Source organism: Rhea pennata, chromosome 1 (assembly GCF_028389875.1).
Source record: "Rhea pennata isolate bPtePen1 chromosome 1, bPtePen1.pri, whole genome shotgun sequence".
Taxonomy (NCBI): Eukaryota; Metazoa; Chordata; class Aves; order Rheiformes; family Rheidae; genus Rhea; species Rhea pennata.
Window position 1 is genome coordinate 207,574,402 of NC_084663.1, and position 23,687 is coordinate 207,598,088.

A 23,687-nucleotide genomic window follows, 5' to 3' on the forward strand; every position below is an offset into this window, starting at 1 on the left:
TGCAGCAATATTTCCTGTTATACTGTCCTACTTGTAACATTAGCTGGATATTTTAATAGTGGCTTAATTAAAATGAAATTAGCATTGTTATTTTAATAGTCATTACAATAACTAAAGCAAAAGTTTCAAGGAAGCCTCCACCTGATTTTCCCAACTTTGCAACAATAGCACAAATTCAACATTGCTTAAATCAAACAATGATTTTCCAGGAACAAGGGGAACACACACACAGACACACAGGCTGCTTCGTAAATTATTCTGTGTATCATCTTTCAGAAAATAATGGCAGAAGTAATAAACCATCAAGGGACAAAAGCCAGACAAACTGACTGAAAGGTGATATTTACACTTCTCTCCTGGGATCAGATTCCACTAACGTCTGTCCTTGCAGTGGTGTGCCAGAAAGCCCAACCTCCACTGACCGCTTCCACAACGTGGTGCTTGAGCTGGTTTGGAGGTGTGCAAAGGCCCAGCTCAGTGAATTCACCCAAGTTAAAAATATCCCAACTCCCTTCTTTCCTCCCCCCCTCCTTCTCCCTCACCCCTCCTTTTTTTTGCATTTTTTTTAATTCAGCTATGTCAGTTTCCCATTGCATGTTCCTACGTTGCCCTGCAGACAGTTTTGTTAGCATACTCAGGAGGATGGCCCGTTAAGACCTTGGGGAGAGGAATGACGTTTCTGGTCAGGGAACCCACCAGATCATTAAGTTACAGGCTCAGGCTGTGCTAAAATTCCACCTCAGTACTATTTACTACTGATACGATTATTATTATTTAGGCTTTGGACAGCGGTAGCACTTTAGAAAGCTACCTTTTTGACCAGTAGGGACAAAACAGATCTTCTGAAAAGATTTCAGGAAATACATTTACTGTTTCTAAAAGGAATCTTTTGAGTATAGATCTTCCATATTTATGTTGTTGTTGATTATTAATTCCTGCTTCAGAATAAAACATTGTCTCAGAAAAAAAAAAAAAAAAAATCTTCCTGGAAAACACTAGTTCTTTCCCGGCCAGCTGCAACCTTCAGTCATGTATTTAGACCTCTTGGGCAAAATGCCCTACACAGAGCTGAAAGACAGAGATAGCCTCAAAGTGTATGTAATTTAGATAAATACCACAACAAAGTCAAAACAACAACTTGCTAATGTTGTCAGTGCACACAAGTGGTGATGAATTCCCTATTTACGTCTCCCACATACACACTTGAGAAATCATCCTGATAGCTTTGTTCACAAAATTAATTCCCATAATTGCTAGCAACAGTTTGAGTTGTTTCAGACAGCAAGTGTCTTTGCTTAAACTAGGATTTTAAAGGTGTAACAAATACATCTTACCTACCTTCTTGTCGAAAACATCCAAAAGCAAGGCTCTGTAGTAAACAAGACGAGTTCAATTATGCATAAACGCATAGAGTGCTAAGCCAGTTTAAGCACCCTGCAGTAAAAGCACTGGTTAAAATTTATAGTGAGATAATGACCATGCATGAATTAATGCTCTGGAAAATAAGTCTTTGACTATAGCTCTTCACTTTTTACAGGCATGTAATTATCACATTGCTCTTGCAGGGAACTATTCACAGAACACCACCACGCTCAGTTAGGAGATAATATCAGATCCTACACAGGACCAGAAAAATGCCAGCATTCTTGCATCTTTCCAAATTAGGCAAAAGAAAATACAGTCTCAATCTCACATTATGTTTAGGCTCTGTATTTGTTACAATTATTTCCATTACATTGTGCTAACAGCTTCAGTAACAGCAGGGGTGATGTGCTGTTGTGGGCAGTACAGTTAATAGGGAGATACTAGTTTTTATTAGACAGAAATATCTGAAATAATTGGTAGGCTTTCATGCACAAGGACCTCTTTTCGGTTTTGTTTTCCTTAAAATCATCTTCTTGTGAAGCACTCCAGGTATGTAATCTTTGTCTTCTCTCCTTTAAAGTTGTGGATGGATTGGTACTCAGGTCATAGTTAGCTCACAAACTGGGGAACTGGCAATCGCTTTTTTTTTCCCTAAACGTTATTTTTAGCCAGCAGATGTTTTCCTCACTCTCACATCCCATCCCCATACAGTCATATAAAACTTCTACTTGCGCAGTCCAGTGGTGGATCACTGAGCAGGACTGAGACAGGCAGAAGTAAATGTTGAATTTAGCGTTATTGTCAAATTCTCATTGTAAGTATTCAGCACGCGGTAAGCTAATCTAAAAATATATTGTCGCGGAAATAAAATCTCTGTTCTTCCCAATGCAATTGCTCCTGGCTAGGTGGCTCCCTTCAGTTAGCTATGGTGACTGCTGGAGCCTTTCTTGAGCTGATTGAACTCAACTCAGTAAAAAGCTATTCACTTTTTCTTTTTTGGAGGTTTTGGAGTCTTTATTTTTGGCTTTGTTTTTTTATCAGGATAGTAATTTCACTTGCATTACAAAAGAAACCAGTGACTACCAAAGCTATGACAAGATTGTTTCCCTCTTGGAAACAAGAAGCTATTAAATTGACCTGATCCCTCCTGTGTAACTTTGCCCTCAGTCTCACAAGTTTTGTAAAACAGTTGTAAAACTCAGTTCAAGGAGGTGAAATAATTGATTTGATACTGTTTCTGTTTCAGAGGAACAGGTACCGTGAGTGAAATGATCAAACGTAAGTCTGTCACCGAACAAAGAAAATGTCCCATCCTAAATGTGCAGTGGTGCTAATTTAAGGTCGTATTTCACTGCTGAAAATAGGTATGTCAGAGTGTGTGAGAAGAGGAGGCTTTTTACAAGGAAATAATTAACTCAGAATTACTATTGGAGATAAGGTAAAGGGAATTTTTACCTTGCCCAAACAGGCAGAATGAACTGCAGCTGAAGGGGGATGTTCAGTTCTAGCACAGGATTGAACTCAACAGGCTAGACTGAATTTGAACTACTCTCAGCAAGGATTTTACAACCAAATTATGTAAAATTTGTTATTTGCACTATCTGCAAGAATCTATTGTGACTGAAGCAATTAAAATGAAACCAACATGTTTTTGAGCAAATGACTGAGGGCAGTGACTATAAACTGAAATTGAAAATTGAAGTTCAAAGCGCAGTCCACATGTGCACAGGCAGGAATATCCAGCTAGAGTAATGGGGAAGAGATGAAGATACCACAAACATTTTCTGTTTCTGCATATAAAATATGAAAAACTGAAAGACATATATTTTTCCTCAGATTGCTGGGAATTTTAGATTTGCTTTTGGAGAACAGAGAACTAAAACAGCCTTGCTGGCAGAAGAACAGCAAAACAGGATCATACTGTGTAGGCACCTCTGATTAGACAGGCTTGATCAGAAACGGTGAGGCACAGGCATTCCTATTGCAAGTCCAGCAAAATGTAGCCACAGTTGGGGAAATAAATAAAAAAAAAGGTAAACCCTAGAGTTTTTTTTTGTTTGTTTTTTTTAATGTCCATAATGACATTGTTGGTCAATGCAGTCTCACTGAAGTAAAACAGCATTAGTGTTCTTGCCTGTAACACAGTGGAAATTTCACTTACTCTACTCTATCAAGTTAAAGCTTCAAAATACTCTGAAGCCTGTTCCAAAACAAATGAAATATACTTTTGTGTCTTGCTCTGAGCAAGAGCATATATTAGCTGGTTGTTCCAATGTTCAGCAGGATGATGTAAAACTAATCCCTCACTGAAAGTTTGAGAAGGAATAAAAGCAAAGTGGTGTCCCTAAGTTAACCTATCATTTAAAATTGTTCAAAATTACAGATGTATTTCCAATCTTTTGAATTAAATCAGTATAAAATCATTTTAGGACACTTCTAGTTTACACCTGGTTTAGCTCAGAAGTGAGGTAAAACTAAGCTTTTGAAGTCAAAATATGAGACTCACCAGTTTAACAAATTTACTTAAAATTCATATCTAGTTAAACTAGTGCATTATTTTCACAACCAATACTTTACTATATGTACTATATGTACTATTTGTTCTATTTGTTCCCTTGAACTTTTTTTTTTTTTTTTTACTTTCTTGTTTGCATATATTATTTTGGAGTTGTGAAAGTATGCACATTTTGAATCTGGAGACACAGTGAAACAACCACTTCCTGTGCCCACTCAGTCATGCACTGGCTTGCACTTAAGAGGCTCATGCTCTTAATCATGTCGGTGGAAACGTCTCTCCCCTGTACCACCACCCATCTTGTGCAAACAAGGATAACATCCAAGATCTTGCATGGCACTAAGGCTTCTGCCTTCTGGGCAAATTCTGTCTCTTATCCAGGAAGTGGCCTGGGGGTGACCGCCACTTTGTACAGGGGGTTGCAGCCGGTCCTGTGCAGAACCGGCCCCATGTGGTTTTCCAGCCACAACCAGCAGCTTCTGTGGAAACTCTGAGTCACTTTGAACTGCCTATACCCACAATGAAACAGACATTTCATCTTCCCCAGCTGCAAGGCGCTCGCCTAAAATAATATAAGGTGACCAACCCCCACCCGCCTGCCCTTCGTTAAGGCTGATTTCTGTGGGTACGGAGGCAGGTCTGTGGCTGTTTTAGCAGGCTAGAGGCTCTGGGGATACCCGTGGGGAGAGGGCTGTCCTCTGTAGGACACCTTGGCGAAGACAACACCCTTTAGAGGGGATGCACCCTGGAAGAGAGGATGCCCTTGCAAAGAAGGATGCCCTCTGGGGACGAGGATACTCTTCAGAGGAAGATGCTGTGAGGAGGAAGATGTCCTTTGGATGGGGGTGCTCTTTGGGAAGAAGGATGCTCTGGGGGAGAATGTTCTCGGGAAGGAGGGTATCTTTTTGCAGGAGGATACCATTTGGAGAAGAGGATGCCCTTCAAGGAGGACACCTTTTGTGGAGGTAAACATCTTGGAAAGGAGGACAGCCTTGGAGAGGTCGAAGCCCTCCAGAAGAAGATGCCCTTTGGAGAGGAAGACACCCTGTGGGGACGGGGGTCAGACCGCCTTTGCCAAGGGAGGATGTTCATGCGAGCTGGGTGCCACTGGCTTATGACCCATCCCCGTGTTTCCCTCCTCAGGGGGGACACAGCTGCTCACGCTGGGGATCTTGCCCCAACCCTGCCAGAACTGTAGACACACAGGCAGACAGACACACGCAGAGGATGCAGCCTTGCACGCCCTCCCCACGCCGGGGGCAGCCACAGCACCGCCAGGCCCGCCGCCGCCGGCCCGGAGCACAACAGCCGGCCCGCGGCGGGCGGGAACACGGCAGAGCAAACCGGATCCCGCCGGCCCCGGCCGGGCGGCGGCGGTTCGCGGGGCGGCTGGAGGGGCGGGGCGGGGTGGTGAGGGGGCGGGGCGGGGTGGTGAGGGGGCGGGGCTGGGCGGCTAGAGGGGCGGGGCTGGGCGGCTAGAGGGGCGGGGCGGGGTGGTGAGGGGGCGGGGCTAAACTGTGGGAGGCGGGGCGAGGCCTGCCCGCCCCGGGGCCTGCGCTCGCGCCCCATTTCCGCGGCGGTTGGCGGCGCGGCGCCATGGGGCGGTGGGTGCTGGCGGCCGCGGCGCTGGCGGCGCTGCTCGGGGCGCTGCGGGCCGACACGCCGGCCAACTGCTCCTTCGCCGACCTGCAGGGCACCTGGGAGCTGCGCGTCTGGCGGGGCAACGCCGCCCGCGGCCGCCACAGCAACTGCTCGCAGCCGGGTGAGCGCCGCCGCCGGGGCGGGGAGCGGCGCGGAGGGGGCCCGGCGCCGGAGGCCGGGGGCGAGGGCGCTGGCGCCCGCTGAGGACGGAGGGAAGGGTTGGGCCGCTGGGCCGGCGCCGCTGTGGCTCCCGGGCGCCCTTCCTCCCAGCTCCGTGCCCTCCTGGCCCGGCCGCTCCTGGAAGTCGGTCTGCGGCGTCGTTCTTGGGCAGGCTCTAGGCTAACACCTCGGTGTAACTTCTGGGGTGTTACCGGCTGTGAGAGCTTGTCCAGTGAGCCTGAGAGCACCGAGAAGTAGCGACAGCGCTTCCTTTGAAGGGGTGGTGGCAATGAGGAGCTCTTCTCTCGTTATTACCTGATAGCGTTATTTAAAAATGATCAGTACTTTGCTTTTTTTCCTGAATCGTCTGCTTTTAATTTGCTCAGACGAGGCAGGAGGCCGTGCTGGAGTTGGCGCCAGTGGCAGAGTTTCTTTCCAGCACCTGAGCCCAGATTTTTATGGGGAGGATCCTGTCAGTGCAAGCGAGGGGACTGAGTAACACAGCATCCAAGTCGGGGTAGCTGTACAGCAAGCTGCATTTAAATAAGCTGCTGTAACAGCTGCTCAGTGCTGCTGCTGTTGCTAACTCAATGTATAAATACTCTCCAGCAGTGGAAATATAAACATGTAGTACCACTGACAGGTAAGTGAAGCCCCTGGAGTGCATTGGCTTGCTGTCTTTTACAAGGAATTTTATCCAGAAAGTATGTGTTATCCTCTTTGAATAAAATAAATGTTATGGTATGCTTTGTGCTCATTTTTTCTTATTTTTAACTATTCCATGCAACAGTTTTGTTTTGCCTATTCCTTTTATAGGAACTGTGGAAAGAAAAGTGGTTGTGAGTCTTCAGAAATTAGACGTGGCTCAGGATAGCCTAGGCAATTATGGCTTCTTCACTCTGATTTACAATCAAGGCTTTGAGCTTGTGATAAATGACTACAAATGGTTTGCCTTTTTTAAGGTAAGTTAACTTAGTGTTTTCTAGCATCACTGACCCTTACGAAAAGGGCCTGTACTCGAGCTTCTCCTTAATCACTAAAAACCATAGTAGAATGGACACTTGGTTTTCCTTGACTGTATCATTGGCCTGGCTATCCAAACAAGTGATTTAATTAATATACAGAAATAGTTGTCACTGACTGGGTAGGGAGAAGAGGGACTGAAGAAGTATTTATATTTCACATCCAGCATGTTCTGAGGAATGTCATAAATGCCGCTGCCTTGCATACTGGCTATGCTTAGAGTGGTTGAACGCCTTTATGAAGCTAACTTTCCCAATGACCTGAGAAAAATATATTTTTCATTTTTCTTCTTGATGTCTTAGACCCAATTGAAACATTACTGCAAATCTTGTTTTGAGTAATTTAATTTATAATGACGAAGATGTTGTATTTAGTAGTGTTTTAAGCCTGTCTGGTAAAGATATAGAAGGTAATGCTAGGTTTTGCTTGTTTTTTTATCTTTCCTAAAAGCTGTTCTCAGTTACAGGAAAATCTTTTAACTGTAGAGAGGCCATCTACTCTCCTCACTAGAGATTTTCTGAGAGCTCTAAGTCTTATGCCAAAAAACTTCGTAAATCTTTAAGAAATCTTCCTGCCACTAAAATTATTTCTTTTGGGGGAGGAGGGGGAGTAATACTGTATTTTCCAATACTTATTCATGACTTCAGACCAAGTTGAAGTCAGTGCTGATAGTCACTGGCGGACAGGAGTATCTCCCTTTTGCCAAGAAGAGACTGCTTATAGACATTCAGCTGGCCTTACAGGAGGTCTGGAACCTGAGGGAACTGTTATGATGAGCTGTGTTGTTCACTGCTGCATGCTGTGCTATTCAGGTGATGAAAGGGGCATTATTAACCTGGAAGGAGGCTTGAAGCTACCGCTGCAGGGTGATTTTGCTATTTGGGAGGGAGACGTATTTTGTGTGGCAAGGCTGTTCAGACCTCAGCAGGGACTGTGAACACATACTTCTCTATTTGTTTTGTGACCTGATCTTGCATTTGTTTCGGATGACCTGGTGGTGGTCAGACTTTGTCCAAGTGTAAAATCTGAGCCTTCTCTAGGGGCAAGGGAAGTGATGAAATGACTCTTCCTTCAAACTAGCTTTCTGTGAGTCACAGCAACTATTTTCAAATTGATGTTTTCATATGTTAACAAAAGCAAACAACCACTCTACCAGGAAATTGCTAGCTGTTACTGAATAGGAATGATATTGTATGAAGATCTTGACTTCACCCCAGCTTCCTCCTGGCCTGTTGGAGCTCATCAAGTCAAAGGAAAAGGGCATCATAGGTTGTCATTCTACAAGACTAACAGTGGTTGCTTATGTGCGCTTAGCACAGAAAACTTTTAACTTAAGAGTTCTTCTGCAAGGTAGTGACACTGAATTGTCATTGTGGGCATTCCTCATGGGATCAACAAAGGATGCAATGAAAACTCTGCACATGCTCAAAACTACTCTAGCTAGGAAGTCTTGTCTCTAAAGTTTCTCAAGCTGAGACACCTCTGTGAGCTCCTCTACGAGGGAGAGCTTTTGTCAAGAGCTGTGATAAATTGCTGCCTCTCTGAGGGTAGCCAAGCACTACATATTTTAGTGTTCTCTATGTTCTATGCCTTGTGTGCTAGCTCTGGAAGGTAGACATGAGCAAAAGTCACTGCTGTACTTGGACTCATCTTAGGAGAAAGATAACTGAACCAACATGTTGGGAATCCCCAGGTTGATATTTTACACTGAAATGCAAAGTTGCTTCACAAGCCAATAAGTTGAGCAGTTGAGGCAGATTTTGATTATCAGATTAAATCTTGAATGCAAGGAATTTAATTATAGAAATGGCAAGTAGCTTACTCCAGAACGTAGAGTTGTTTGACACTATATTAAAGATAGTTCAGAGGCCCTGCAGGCTATACTACTGACATGCATCTGTTGTGAAATTAATCCGTGGAGGTTCAGTGCTGTCTAAGACTGATAAGCACTGATCTCTTTACCAGTATTCATAAGTACAGAGAAATGCATTGATATGCAAGAGTATTATTTAATAATATACCAAAACTGCATCATAGAATAATACATTTTGGAGAAAACTTCTGGAGATCATCTAATGCAATTTACCACTCAAAACAGAGTGAGTCAAATATATGCCTGAGCTGCAGAAATGCAGGATACCTTGCTTGTCACTGTCATGGATGTCATGAAATCCTCCTCATTTTCAGGTAAATGGATTCATCGTTAGTTTTGCAGTTGATATTGAAAAACATCAAGCTTGTTTAGCTCACAGATTAGTAGCAGGGATTCCATCAACAAGGCATGTTTGAATTAAAGGCATCTTTCCTTAAAGATCACAGCAAGGATTACAGCCCGAGTCAGTTATCTTCTGTAAAGTCTCTCACTTTTACTTGTGCTGTAAAGGAGATCACAGATTATGAAGTTGCAAGTATAATGGCTGAGAAGCACAAGGAAATGTTCCAGCACTCAGTATATGCCTTCACCCTACCCCCACTCTGCAAACAGCTAGTTGACTTTGTTAGGCAAGAATTTGCAATGCTGTTCATCTGTAAAACAGTTTATTTCACAACACTCATAGAGGGAAAGAAATGATTCCTTATAAACTGCCTGGCCTTGTGACGTGTTTAAATATGCACATCAGTTTGCTTGTAGTCCAGTAAATACTGGGTTACATTTGAAACTGAACTACAAAATACATAGTCCTAACATAAACTGTCAATGTGGTTCCCTCAGAACCAAATGCCATAAGCACTGTTCTAGGACCTGTTCCACTGTCGTCTTCTATAAACATTCTTGGGGGGGGGGGGGAAATCATGCATTCATCTCAATGCATGCTTCAGAGGATTTTTGAAGAACTATTGATAGCCTGTTGTCTAATATACTTAAAGGTGGAATTGGTAGGAGTAATTTCCTTATAGCAGACTTCATATGCTTAGTGTTGGTCATAATCTAGAAGCCCTTGGAGTAGAATAGGGTGAACAAGAATTCTAATTAGAAAGGGCTCTATGTATGCTCGCCTGGAAAATGAGCAAGAAGAAAACACAAAAGCAGGCTTACAGAATCTTGCATAGCCTAAAGTGCTGTTTAGTATGTCGAAAGTCGTTAAAGAATGTTTCTCTGGAATTCATGGAAAGGAAGAATTATCATCTCTGCCAGCACCGTCCAGGTGAGGTAAGCATGAAGGTACTGAACTAATATTTCATATGGAGACATTGACTATCATATTGCTACTTCTTGAAGTCCTTAATATTACTCTGAAATAATTTTCCTGTGTGAACACTGAATTTTGGCTTGTCAGGAAGGTATTCATTGCTCAAGCTGCCACTCATAAATTTCCAATTCTGTTTATGTTGCACTAAGGGTAAATTATGTGGCTAAAACTTCATCATACTGTCAGGGCACAAGAACATCCTGATTTACCTACTATGATGCTTTAACACTTTCTTCAGACACTGCAACTGAACAGAAGCAAAGCTGCTAGGCTAAATGAACAGGAGTATTTTAGACAATATAATAGTTTCTGTGCTCCCAGTGTAAAGGGTCAACTGATACTAACTGAACTGGCAATATATTTTTTTTTAAAGAATCAGGGTATTGATTACTAATACGAATGCTGTGGGCTTGTCTAAACTGTGGCTTTAACAGAGTCACTGTGCTTTGTGGATGTAGATAGAGCCTGTTTGATCAAAAAAAAAAAAAAAAGTTGAAATCTGGATTAATAGTCTTTGGTTCCTGCAACTTACTTACCAGTCACTCACTGAAATTTTCTTAGGACCTCACTGACTTTACAAGTTACTTGTTCTTACACCTGGGGACTTGGGAAAATGACTTCCTGTACCAAAGAAATGGATTGGGTGAGCTTGTTGATAGGGTTTTTTTTTCCTCCTAAGTTTGCTTTAATAATGTGAATAATCCCTATCAGTTTGTTTATCTGTAATTGCTTTTTAACATAGACTTGTCTCTCGGTTCCAGAAGTCCAATACAGTATCCTACTTTATGCTTACATTGCTGTTGCCTATAACAAGTACTGTAACAAGGCTGTAATAAGTACTCTGCTCAGTGTTTGGTTTGCATCCCTAAAAAACAACCTGGTTGCTGTTTGCCAGCTTGCTCCTGCTCCTTATTTACTGTGTGCCACCTAAATATCACTAGATTATATGTGGGTATAAATCAAGTATACTGACTGTTGGCAGGAGCTTGAGTGTTTGAGAGACATGGAGCTACCGGACAGAGTCCAGCGTAGGGCTACAAAGATGATCAGAGGGCTGGAGCATCTGCCCTATGAGAAACGGCTGTGAGAACCAGGCCTGTTCAGCCTGAGGAAGAGAAGACTGAGGGGGGATCTTATCAATGAGTACCTGAAGGGAGGGTGTCAAGGGGACGGGGACAAACTCTTTTCAGTTGTCCCGTGTGACAGGACAAGAGGCAATGGGCAGAAATTGAAGCACAGGAAGTTTCGCCTGAATGTGAGGGGGAATTTCTTTACTGTGAGAGTGACGGAGCACTGGACCAGGTTGCCCAGAGAGGTGATGGAGTCTCCTTCTCTGGAGATCTTCAAGGCCCACCTGGATGCAACCCTGTCTAACATGCGCTAGGTGACCCCGCTTGAGCAGGGAGGTTGGACGAGATGATCTCCAGAGGCCCCTTCCAACCTCAGCTGTTCTGTGATTCTCTGTGATGGATGTTCTAAGGATTCTGTAGGCTTAAGCATGATAGAAAACTTAAGTTTTCCTTTCCCTGTGATGGCAAAAGAAATAGTAACAACAGCATAAGAAGCTAGAATGAGGCTGAAAGGAAGGTTGAGGCTAACATCTCAATTATTTGATATGTCTGTAGTATTTAATGTAAAACTACCGCTTTGGAGAGTAATTATCTTATTTACAAAAACAGAAGACAAAAAAAAAAAAAAAAAAACCTAAAAACAAATTACCATTTGTCCCGAAGTTAAACGATGCTCTTTCTGACTTTTGAGATGTTCTCTAGCAAAAAACACGAAGTTTGTCATTTTTGCACATTACTACTACTCCACATAAAAGACAGAATTAGATTGTAGAGCATTCCACTACTCGAGTTACAGAACTTTTCCAGACTAGCTTGGTGACATCTCCCTCTTGCTCTTCCTCTTCCCTAACAGACCCAAACCTGGCTACAACTAAGGACTTCCTTGCTGAAATAACCAACCTTGACAATGGACAGTAGTCAAGGTATAGAATTGAAGATGTTCTAAAAAGAACCTCAATGTATTTTATGCAGAGTTGTTAATGGTATTTAATCCTGCTAATCAATTAGAAGTTAATTTCAAGTCTTATATTAGTTGAACTCAGCTAACAATATGCATCTGCTGTTTCCTTCCCTAAAGTGTAAATGTTAAAGCATAAACCACTATATTGCAGAATATGTCCTTGAACAAAGAAAATGCATCTATAATTGACATTTGCTTACATTTTATATCAGGTAGCAAGATGCAGTAACTTCTTCTGATGATCTTATCTACTATATTTTTGAACTGCAGACAGAAGTCTGCAATCCTATTCTAATTAAGGATGTGCTTCCCATATTAAAATGCATAAGCACACTTGTAAACTTAATAGCAAATGAGAGGCAACACTTTCCATCAGGTTTAATGTATATGGTAGTCCCTGCTCCTAGAACTTGAATTGGCTTAAATCAAGAACAGTGGATATAGAAGGACGATGGGATGGCAGCTGCTGTAGACAGCATTGCTGAGTCTCTGTTAAATTTGTGTCCAATAAGATTTTTATGCTTTCTTGCTTACTTTGAGATTACAAATGTAAAGAAAGCTTCAAAAAGTGATTCCTCTTAATGAAGCTGAAGGTGCAATTAGATTACTTTATGATGTCCTACATAGGAAAGACTTTGGTACAATTTACTGTATCAAAAAACAAAAAAAGAACATGTCTAGATTAGGTACATGTAACTTGTTTGTGTGTGTTTTTTCCTTCCTTTTTTAAAGTTAGTGTTGGAATTACTTGGCTAAATTTTGGAATTAGACAAAGTCAGATGAGATGATGTCAGACTTAAAAGTAAACAATTGCAGTAGGCTTCAAAGTTAATATTTTCAAGTCTCAGAACTTGAACTGTAAAAGTAGTTTGGGTTCCTTCAGGAGTTGTTCCAGATTGGTCAGGTGGTTGGATTAACTGCTATAGATGTCAGCAGTGGCTGATGAAACTCTTACATATGGCTTGGCCACGATGGTCCTTTATTGCTTTAAAAATTGAAACCATTGAAACCAGTTGTAAGACTCTAACCACTGAGGAAATGCATGCAGCAGTTGTGCAGCAGTCACAGCTCTGTGGCAGTGGCCCTCCATGGAGGGAGGCTGCTTTGCAGTGCACAGACATGGTCATGTGCTGCCAGCTCTGCAGCCTTCATTCAGTCTGATATATTAATGCAAAACCACTTGAGTCAAGTAATGGTGTCACACTGAGTTGATGCGGCTGATGTGTTAGTTAGGTGTGTTATTTGGAGAGGCAGATCACTTGAGGCAGGTACAGTTGGACTTGTCAGAAGACCTAATCTGCCAGAGCCCTTCTCTGATCTCAGGAAGAAGTGTTGCATGTGGTTTTCATGCTGAAATATTGATTTGATTCTGTGTCCTCTGGTAGCAAGCAGTCTGTACCTGAGTGTCATTTTTGTAGCAACAATTACTTCTTCATTTCGTGATCCTATTTTAGTTCCTCTAACATGTGACTTGCTAGGCAGTAAACAAACTTACAGAAATTAAGCATAAGAGATTTTTTCAGGAGTTTTGAGGTGCGGGGGGTATCTCCTCTACTCATCTACCAAGATGATCAGAGGGCTGGAGCACCTGCTGGAGCACTTGCCCTACGAGGAAAGGCTGCGAGAGCTGGGCCTCTTCAGCCTGGGGAAGAGAAGACTGAGGGTGCATGTTATCAATGTGTACAAGTACCTGAAGTGAGGATGTCAAGGGGACGGGGACAAACTCTTTTCAGTTGTCCCATGTGACAGGACAAGAGGCAATGGGCAGAAATTGAAGCACAGGAAGTTCTGCCTGAGCGTGCGGGGGAATTTCTTCCCTGTGAGAGTGACGGAGCACTGGACCAGGTTGCCCAGAGAGGTTGTGGAGTCTCCTTCTCTGGAGAGATTCAAAACCTGCCTGGATGCAACCCTGTCTAACATGCGCTAGGTGACCCTTCTTGAGCAGGGAGGTTGGACTGGATGATCTCGGGAGGTCCCTTCCAACCTTACTGATTCTATGATTCTTCTCTACATCTCAATTAGAAGTCATGGACAGGGTGTGGGAAGCAAATTGTGACTTTATGGACATAATTTCCAGTTAGTGGTTGAAAAAGGCTCTCAGAGTTCCCATTTCCTTCATCTAGATGTCATTAATAGGCTACAGTCTTAAAGTCCTCATGTCTTCCTTTTAAAGCCAATTCAGTAACATTATACTGTCTATCAGTCTACAAAAAGATAGCTGCAGAAGACTTGGGGGTCACTTGAATTAGGCTGCTATACGGACAGCCTGAAAATGATTTTTTGCTCTTTGCCCTTTGCTTATTTATCTTAAAGTATTGCCCCTGAATGCCTCCCTCACAGTTCAGTTTGTGTGTTTGAATGGGCAGAACACAAGAAGCTTACTGAATTCACTTCCCCCCAAAATAGGTTGTAAAACTTGTGTAAATAGTGTTCTGGTTATTGACATCTTAAGAAAAGTGCTAAATGTCCAGAAAAGGGAGAGGAAGTTTCTTGGAAAAAAAGGCAAGTTGTGGTTTGAATTTGCTGCGTAGCAGGCAGTTCATTACCTATTTTTCCATAAATGTAAGTCCCAAGTCTGTTACCCTTGTTATGAATGAATACAGTCTCTCGCTCTAGGCAGGATCTGCCTCTGAATGTTTCAGGAAGCAGACCTATTCAGTATTGAGTATTCAAATTCAAGGCCAATACAGATCAATAAAGGCTGTGCTTGGTCTTGTTTTAAACTCTGGCGGCTTTTGGAAAAGACAAATAGGTGTTCGTTTACACTGACGTGGAACCAAATGACTTATTAATCTAAAGTCGTTAATTTTTTTTTGCTCTTGATAGTGTCTGGATTTTTAACACTGCTATTGTAAAAATGGACATTGTCCTTGGTATTTGGATGATTGTAGTTCTTTCCTGCATGGCACAAACTTTTATCCAGTTGGATGTCTTTTATATTTTGCCTGGAAAGTAGCTGCTTAACCACCCTGATAGTTAATACCAATATTAATGCACGCGTTGTTACTAAAAGGGTAAGCCACAACCTGATCGTCATCTTGTAGCAAGTTGATAAAGATCAGTTTCTTTTATCTGATTAACGTTTTCTTAATGCTTCTTTGTTTTGAACTTGAGCATGGTGCCAGTTGAGCTAGAGGCCACTTCCTCTGAAACGCAGACCAAGAAACAGCTGGGTGGGGTAAGGACTACTGCTGTGCTAGCAAATGCATCTATTCAACACAAGCATCACCGCTTTACATTGCAGTACAAAAAGGAAGGCCAGAATGTAACCAGCTACTGTAATGAGACTCTACCAGGATGGGTACATGATGTACTTGGCCGCAATTGGGCTTGTTTCAGCGGGCAGAAGATTTCTTCATCTCCATCAGATGTTCATACAAATCAGCTGCCTTTCCAGAGGCCCAAGGGAAGGTAAACCAACAGATAAGTAGCCTGTCACTGAAATCAAACATTTGGTAATCCTGCTTTAGGGTTCAGCCTAAACCATGCAGACCAGTTTTTGACTAGGCAAACAAAGTTAATGACTTTGTACTTTACTTGTGTTACGTAAAAGAGACTAGATATCCTACACTGTGAGAGCAAGCTCTTCAGAGCTGTAATGAATAGTATTACTGGTACTGTTGGGGGTTGACTTGAACACCCAAAGACAGAGGAGGATGTGCCTGTTTCTTCAGTCTGTGGTTTTCAGCAGTTTCTGTTAAAAGTCTAGTTCAAATCTGGTATGTCTAAAGGAGATGATTGTATCCTTGTAGATAAGGCTTATTCAAATATCAGGAGCCTTGCCTTGAGTCTAGTTATTGCATATCTCTTTATCAGTACCTACCATAAAACTCAGAATTAGTGATGTTGACAAATGCTTTCTCCATACTTAGTTTGGAGAGCGACTGAAGTCTTTCTCTTAATTATTTTGTTTGATTTCATTTACAGACTTTCAAGCAGACGTTACGTACACAACTTTGACTTCATAAATGCTATCAACAGTCTCCAGAAATCCTGGAGAGCAACACGATACAAGGAATACGAGAACCTTGCCTTGGAAGAGCTAACCAGGAGAGCTGGGGGTCTCTATTCCAGAGCTCCAAGGTATTAAGGCCTCTTGCTTTGCTCTAGATCTCCACTCGCTGCTGCAAAGAATCTGCTGTTTGTCCTGGCTCTTCCTGGCTGGGTTTTTGGCTTGTAGTTCAGATGTATAATCATGTTGCAAGCTATTCTGGCTCATTTTCATGAAGTATCAACATATTTCTCAGTCTGAACAACTATCTGTGGTCTCAAGCAGTTGATCCAAATGGGATTGTTCATCTTTTCATCATACATGCAGTGAAGAGATGGGGACAATCTCAGCTCCCATCTTGCACACCGATCTACCCATTAGTTACTTGCCATAGCCGTGATTTTTTTTTTGGTTCAGTTAGCTCATATTTTCAGTTAAAAAGCAGTGAAGCACATTCCCTTCTTCTGAGGGAAGTCCTTTGTTACTATGGCAACTTACCTTGCCTGTGACCAGAGTCCTTCTCTGTCTGCAGCAGAATGATATCTCAGCTGCTTTAGTGAAGTAGTGTGAAGTAGCCCTGAAAGATCGTTCAGGGTCTTGGAGACAATGGGAATGAGGATGTGTGCATGATCCTCCTTTCCATCATTAGTCTGAGAACTGAGAGTTCTTTTATCTAAAATTTCCCCTCTTGAAATCAGTTTTACTTATGTGGTATTTTACTTCCCTTCCCCACCTCCATCTATTTTCATACTGCTTTGGGTAGGAATGCCACTGATTTTTCCAAACGGTGGCAATTGTATGTCTGCAAAACGAAGTCTTGTAATAAAAACACTAATCTGCATGAGAGTATTGTACAAGCTATCATGGCTTCATCCTACAGACAAATCTCTATAAAGGTACGGTGTTAAATACAGAAATCCATTTGGAAACTGTTGCACTGTGCAGTGCCATGATGATGTTTTGTACCTCCCTCTAATACTTTATGAACAGACAGTATGGCCTGGTGTCTGTAAATGGCACTTGACACATGACATGGAACAAGAATTGGGTCATGTGAATGGTTAACATAGGACGCTTCTGACTTGCTGATGCATATGAGCATTGCTTGGCTGCAAATGGTAAATGAGGATGAGTAGCATTCAGAAGTGTTTGAACAGTTATAGTAAAGCTTGCTCTAGGGAAATCCCTGGGGAAGTGGAACTACAGTTATTGAAGTTTTGATATAAACCATGTCGCTGTCTGTGTCTGCAATTAAACAGTCTGCAGTTGCTGTCAGTGCATGCTGCCAAGGCAAGGTACCTTCTGCAGCCATAGATACCCTGCATACCTCGTGCTAGCAGAGATGTAAAATAGCTCTTGCAGAGCTGCTCTGCTACAGTCAGTGAGTTACCTCAGCACTTCAAATTAATTCAAAAGTATTTTGACCTAACCAGTTTACGGATACTTCATTATATAGATCCATCTTGGAGGGATTTGAATAGGTCTTGCATCCTGCTGAAACTAATCTCTTGAGACTGACACCCACTTAGCACAGATGGAGACTATTTGAAATTGCGTAGCATGAACTAAGCAACCAATGGAAGACAAGATGACAACTGAGTGTTTCTGTGATTTGCTTCCTTCCCTGGTATGTAATATGTTACTCAAAGTGTTTTCTCCTTTTTAGACCAAAGCCTGCACCCCTAACACCTGAGTTACTCGAAAAAGCTTCAAACTTACCAGAATCCTGGGACTGGAGAAATGTGAATGGTGTCAATTATGTCAGCCCTATTCGGAATCAAGGTAGAAATTCAAAACTTTAAATGAGATTCTCTAGGGCTCCTTTGATGTAATCTGTAACACAAAGGCATGACACTTGTGTGGTGTCATGCTGTTGACAGATTGCACCTTTGCTGGGTACACCCTGTGGAAACCAGGTGGGGTTCTGGCTGACAATTCCATGCCAAAATAGAAAGTATTACTGGGTTACACAAATAGCCATGTCCTTTATTGGACTAAAAGCTAATCACTGTAGTGCTCTACATACAGCCATTAAATTTTGTCCAAACAGTCTCAGTCATGGCTGTCTGCAGACTGTCAGAACTGATGTATAGTTAATTCTTCCACTAATACCTGCTGATAACAAATTATCGTGTAGCTTTAAACCATTTTCATGGGTTTCTTTTTTATACTGTCCGCAAATTTTATTACTCCAATAACTTCAGGCCTTAAATGACTAATTGCAAGAAGAGGTGTCAGGTACTGTGAAGAGAGTATATACAGGTAGCTACTTTCCAAAAACATTTTTTCCTTTCTCTTACACTAGGCTCAAAGTAGACTTAAGGATATTATTTTGGTGTATGTTTGTATTCCATAGATGAGTGCTATTACAGCATATGGTGTAAGAAATAACTGTTCCACCTCAGAATCAGCTGACTCCATCCTAGAAGCCAGGAATGGACTCAGCTAATATATCCCTTCTCTTTTCCACCACTTCCACCACTTCCAAATAAATTTGCCTCTTCTGATAGCTTTCCAGCTTCAGTCAGACTGCCAACCTTGGAGGGGGTTGGAACATAGCGTTAGTGGCAGGAAGTAAGTGGGAGGGAACACCTTAAATCATTGGTCTCAGTTAGGGCTTTGCTCTTCTGTCAAAATCTGCCAGGTGGATTTTTTGGTAGTAGAAAAGGCATAGGAGGGCTATAGGAGTTGTGGCTCACAAGCTGTCATATCACTTCACATCATGAAAGATGGCAGCAAAAAATTATATAGTTCTACATAGGTATAGATCCTGGACCTGTACTTTTCTTCTGATGTGAACTGTCAATTTCAATGGCTGTTTTACCCTTCTCAGACTAAGGGAATAGTTGGTCCCAAATTTCCCTTTCTTCATATCATTGCTTCAAGAGCTCTCTAAATGAGTAATGATATGCTGCTTCCAGTAATAAAGCTGCCTAATGTTTTTGTATAATCTGAGAATCCACGCTGAATATGTTAAATGTCTACAGAATGTGCATTCTGCTAGATTCTGTCTTGGATTTCTATCTCTCCAGAAAACCCAAAGCTGATTTTAAGCAATCTTGCTTACTGTAGCTTGTGTGATTCGTTGAGGCACTGGATATTGATGCTCCATTAGAATGATGGGATAGATACTTTCAGTTATACATCATTAAAATCATTAGATGACTAATTAGAAAATGCCATGGGGAAGAAGGCTGTAAACAATACAATGCAAGTTGCCTGGGACATGTGGTGAGAATTGTATGAATTGGAAGATGATGATTTCACAGACTTTTTGCATCCTTGTGGAGTTACTAATCTTTAATATTTAAAGAGAAATTTGGCATCTGAAGTGGACAAGAACTACAAAGAATGCATATTTTCCCTTTAAAATAACTTGAGAGATAGTTGAAAACAACTGCAGTTGTATGAAAACTACTATATTTTACTGAAACATGTTAGGATCCCTGCTGGCATTTCCTATAGTCAGGAAAGCAAAAACTTACGTTCTTAGGTCATTCACAGTGCAGTAACTGCATTACAGTAAAGTAAGCCTCAGAACCAGAAGGAAGCAGAGTAAGAAGCTCTGGGCTTTCTCTGAGACAAAAGTATGTTCTTCGAAGATACAGACTTGTATCTTATTGCTTATCAACTTAACTGGGGGGAGAGGACGGGAACTTTCATTAGCCTTACAGTAAGTTCTATTCCAACTACTTCTGACTCCTGCAAGCTTTCTCTGCAGATCAAGGCAGGTAGAAAGCCTGGACAGCTGGTTGTTCTGTAGGTGCTCTGTGTCTTATCATCACTCCGCATAATATAATGGTCTTTTCCTACAGAGTCAGTTGAATCTAGTGCTGCTGAAGCTTTCATTGACTCTAGAATAGCATTTGTGGGAAGCCACAGAAATACAACTGCTCTAGCAATTATACTGGTTCTCTGTTGATAATTAAAATGTGATTGTCACATTGAAAGCTTCTTGTGTACCATGGTGGTGACTGTAAAGACATCCCAATGTGTTAATTGATTTCAGAACGCAAAGGTTGCTTTTAATTGTACTTTTTGATATTTTTTGCACATAATGCAAAGTTTTCTGTGGCATAGCTAATCTCAGATACCAAATGGGAGGTGCATTTTGCTGCTTCATTCAGCCCTGCTGAGCAAAGTATTCATGTTCAAGCTATTTTTGCACCTTTTCTTCAGAGATGCATCTAACTGAGTGAAGGTGCAATTTCAGAGTTCTGCTTTTCTAATAGCTCTGGTTTTATACACCTTCACAGTTCAGTAAAAGTATTTTGTTCAAGCCTCCCTCCTTTTCATAGCTCTGCAGTATTTGACTTACCTGCTGTCAGGGAACCTGCTGTCAGGGAAACAAAAGGAAATCGGGCACCTTGGTGGCAATCAGTAGATAAAATAGGACCTCATCTAAGTAATTGTCCTTCCCTGTGATACTTACCATTCCACTTTAAAAGATTCTAAACGTGTTCCTGGAAGTTCCCAGGAAGTGAAGATGCCTAAAACTAAGAAGCAATGGCACATCTTGTCCCAAACGTAAGAGGAATCAGGAGTAAGCTCACTATCAGACAACAGAAGGGAAATTGCCTCTGAAAAGCTAGTGTACAATTACATACCCTTGCGAAGTGAGGGGAATAGGGATGAACCCACTACGTCATACCAAGTATTTGTACTGCTAGATCTTGAGTTATTTTAAAAAGCAGTTGCATAAGTAGAATATTATTTTTTTAGTTGTAAATTACAACATTAAATCCACTAGCAAGTTGAAATTACATAGAACAATATTACAGCATTAATTTAAAATAGTTCGTTGCCTCTTATCAGCTTTGTTCTGTAAAAGGTTATAATCTGAGGCAGAAAGTTTTGAGCCTTCTATGCTCTGTACCTGCAGGTTCATTCTGAAGAAGTAGCATAACTGTTAAGTGATACAACTAAGATATATTGAAGAGCCATATAATCTCTTATTCTGAAATATAAACTCAGTATTACTTAAAAAGCTGCTAAAATGATGTATTTTAAATAGGATTACCTACATGCTTAAAAGTTAGTACATATTTAAAGATTTTTTTCTCAATCATTGTCTAACTTCCAATTGCTGTAAGCTGGTATGGCAGACTTAGATTCTTTACAGTGGACTTCTATATTTGCATCTGTATGGAGGTGACCTTACCTTACTTACATTACTGACTGTTCTTCATGGTTGTGTTTTTTCTTCTTCTTTTTCTTCTTCTTTTTCTCTTCAGCTTCATGTGGCAGCTGCTATGCATTTTCTTCCATGGCTATGCTGGAAGCAAGAATACGTATCCTAACAAACAATACTCAGAAACCGATCTTTAGTCCTCAGAAGGTTGTGTCTTGCAGCCAGTATTCTCAGGGTAAGTACACTGGTAAACAAAGGTAACTTTCAATAGTGATGACATTGCAGAAGGAGACAGCATCTTCAAAACTCTCATACCTCCCTTTACTGGCCTCCCCGCCCTCAGTTTATTTTTTTGTCCTAAAATGTCTGAGTGCCTCTACTTCATAATACTTTTTTTTTCTGAAGGATTGCGAGAAACAATTCAGGAATTATCAGCACACCTTATTGTAGGGGTGGAACTGAATGAGAAGTAGAGAGCCCCACACTAAGGACTCGAACTAGATCTTAATTAGGTCTGTCTTGGGAAGTGGGAATAACTGAGAGGAGCTGGGCTGAAAAAATAGGCAAGTTGCAAAGCATGCTTAGAAAGAGTGAAACCAAGTATTCTTAAAGCATATGCAGAGGGAGGAGGAACATAGTGGGAGGAAAGAGCAAAAGTAATGACTAAGGCTCTTCAAAGGACAATATGCATATTATGACAGATTTTTTACTGTGTGTAGCTGATTGCTGTAGTTGATAGGATGTCGGGAGCAAACAGATGAGGAGATGGTCCATGCATTATGATATTCCCACTATGCCTCTTGCTGTGATCAGCAAATCACAGAAAAGTTAGCTATAACCAATCTAATACGGAATATTAGGATTATATGAGTAACTGCAGTCTGTTTTCAATACTGTGTCCAAAAGTGCTCCAGAAGGTTAGAGTGGGAAAGTCTCCCATCTCAGAAGTAACTCTCCAAGGGAGTAACCAGATATTTTATTTGTTTAGGATGTGATGGTGGCTTTCCATACCTCATTGCTGGAAAGTATGTCCAAGATTTTGGCATTGTGGAAGAAGACTGCTTCCCTTACACAGCCCAAGATTCTCCATGCACTTTCAAGCACAATTGTTATCACTACTACACTTCTGAGTATCACTATGTTGGTGGTTTCTATGGAGGCTGCAATGAAGCCCTGATGAAACTTGAGCTTGTTCTGCAGGGGCCAATGGCAGTTGCCTTTGAAGTTTATAGTGATTTTATGCACTATAAAGAGGGAATCTACCATCACACTGGTCTGCAGGATGACTTCAACCCTTTTGAACTGACCAATCATGCTGTCTTGCTGGTGGGCTATGGTAAAGATCCAGAAAGTGGTGAGAAGTTCTGGATCGTGAAGAACAGCTGGGGCACCTCGTGGGGGGAGGATGGCTACTTCAGAATCCGCCGTGGCACTGATGAATGTGCAATTGAGAGCATTGCAGTGGCTGCAACTCCTATTCCAAAATTATAAATACAGAGATCCCCATCCAGTGCCTTGTCTGAGAAGCAGATTTCCGGCTGTAAAAACATACTGATTGTTGGAAGAGACTGCAGCTAACGTCTGTTCCCTGTGTTAAACAGGAGAGCTTTATGAAACTGTCTGCAACAGAGGAAGGAATTTCCTTCCTAAATGTGGACACTGGATAACTCTGCTCTAAGCATTATAGGCTTCTCTGGAGTCTGACAGTAAATCGCCTAAAATGCAATTGCCATTATAGTAACAGTGGTGATGACTATTCATTAGTTGATATAAATCTTCAGTCACCAGTTGCACTTTCTTCCGTGGACAAGCTTGAACTTTAGATCTCGTACATTATCATGCTTCTCTGTACTCTGAAAGGACACTGTAGTGCCTTACTTCTCAGAAATCAGGAAATTACTGCAATTTAGAAAGTAAGTGTGCGTAGGGGTGAGGGAGAGGGAATAAGCAATCATACTGATTAAAAGAAAACTTCTAAGGCTTTGAGTGTCTAGCGAAAGCTGCATGTCAGGCCATTATGACCGTAAAAATTAATTCTACGTTTTAGGATGTTACTAAATGTTTCTGGTTCTGGATTTTATTGCTGTGCTTTGCAAATGATGAGTGCAGAGTTCAATAAAAGTTACCTCACTCCTGTAGGAGTTTGTACCTGTGGGAATAGTTGTTTGTTTATTTGTGACCTATCTCTGGTTTTGAACTTCTTGAAATTCTTGTCAAGAATTGCTTTAGCAGGACTTGGGCTGGTTAGGAAGGAGAATGAGAGGAGAGAAGAACTAGGAATAATCCAACTGAGGCTAAGCTTTTCATCCCAACACCAAGCAGGTTTGGTGCATGGTTATCTAGTAGTCTTTGTTGTGGATATGGAGCAATTCATTAAGTAAATTAGTTAATTCCCCAATAATTGTGCTTAAACCCTCTGTTCATGCATTTCACCTATGCAAGGTAGAAGAATGGAATTGGAAGAAGAATGGAATTGCAGTTGCAAGTAGAGAACTATTTCTTCCTAGATTAAATTTACATGCAACAGAAGACTTAGTTAATCTTCACGCTCACAGTGAAGAAATTCCCCCTCACGGTCAGGCGGAACTTCCTGTGCTTCAATTTCTGCCCGTTACCTGTCACACGGGACAACTGAAAAGA

At 41.6% G+C, this 23,687-nt stretch overlaps 1 protein-coding gene across 1 annotated transcript; it reads left to right on the top strand.

Moving 5' to 3' along the window:
* The first annotated feature begins 5,470 nt into the window (after positions 1-5,470).
* Positions 5,471-23,195, top strand: CTSC (cathepsin C). Its single transcript, XM_062578031.1, has 7 exons — positions 5,471-5,642; positions 6,497-6,642; positions 15,170-15,336; positions 15,853-16,008; positions 17,583-17,698; positions 21,151-21,282; positions 22,036-23,195. Exons 1-7 carry the CDS (start codon positions 5,477-5,479, stop codon positions 22,536-22,538), a joined length of 1,386 nt encoding a protein of 461 aa, XP_062434015.1. The 5' UTR covers positions 5,471-5,476; the 3' UTR covers positions 22,539-23,195.
* Positions 23,196-23,687: the final 492 nt, after the last annotated feature.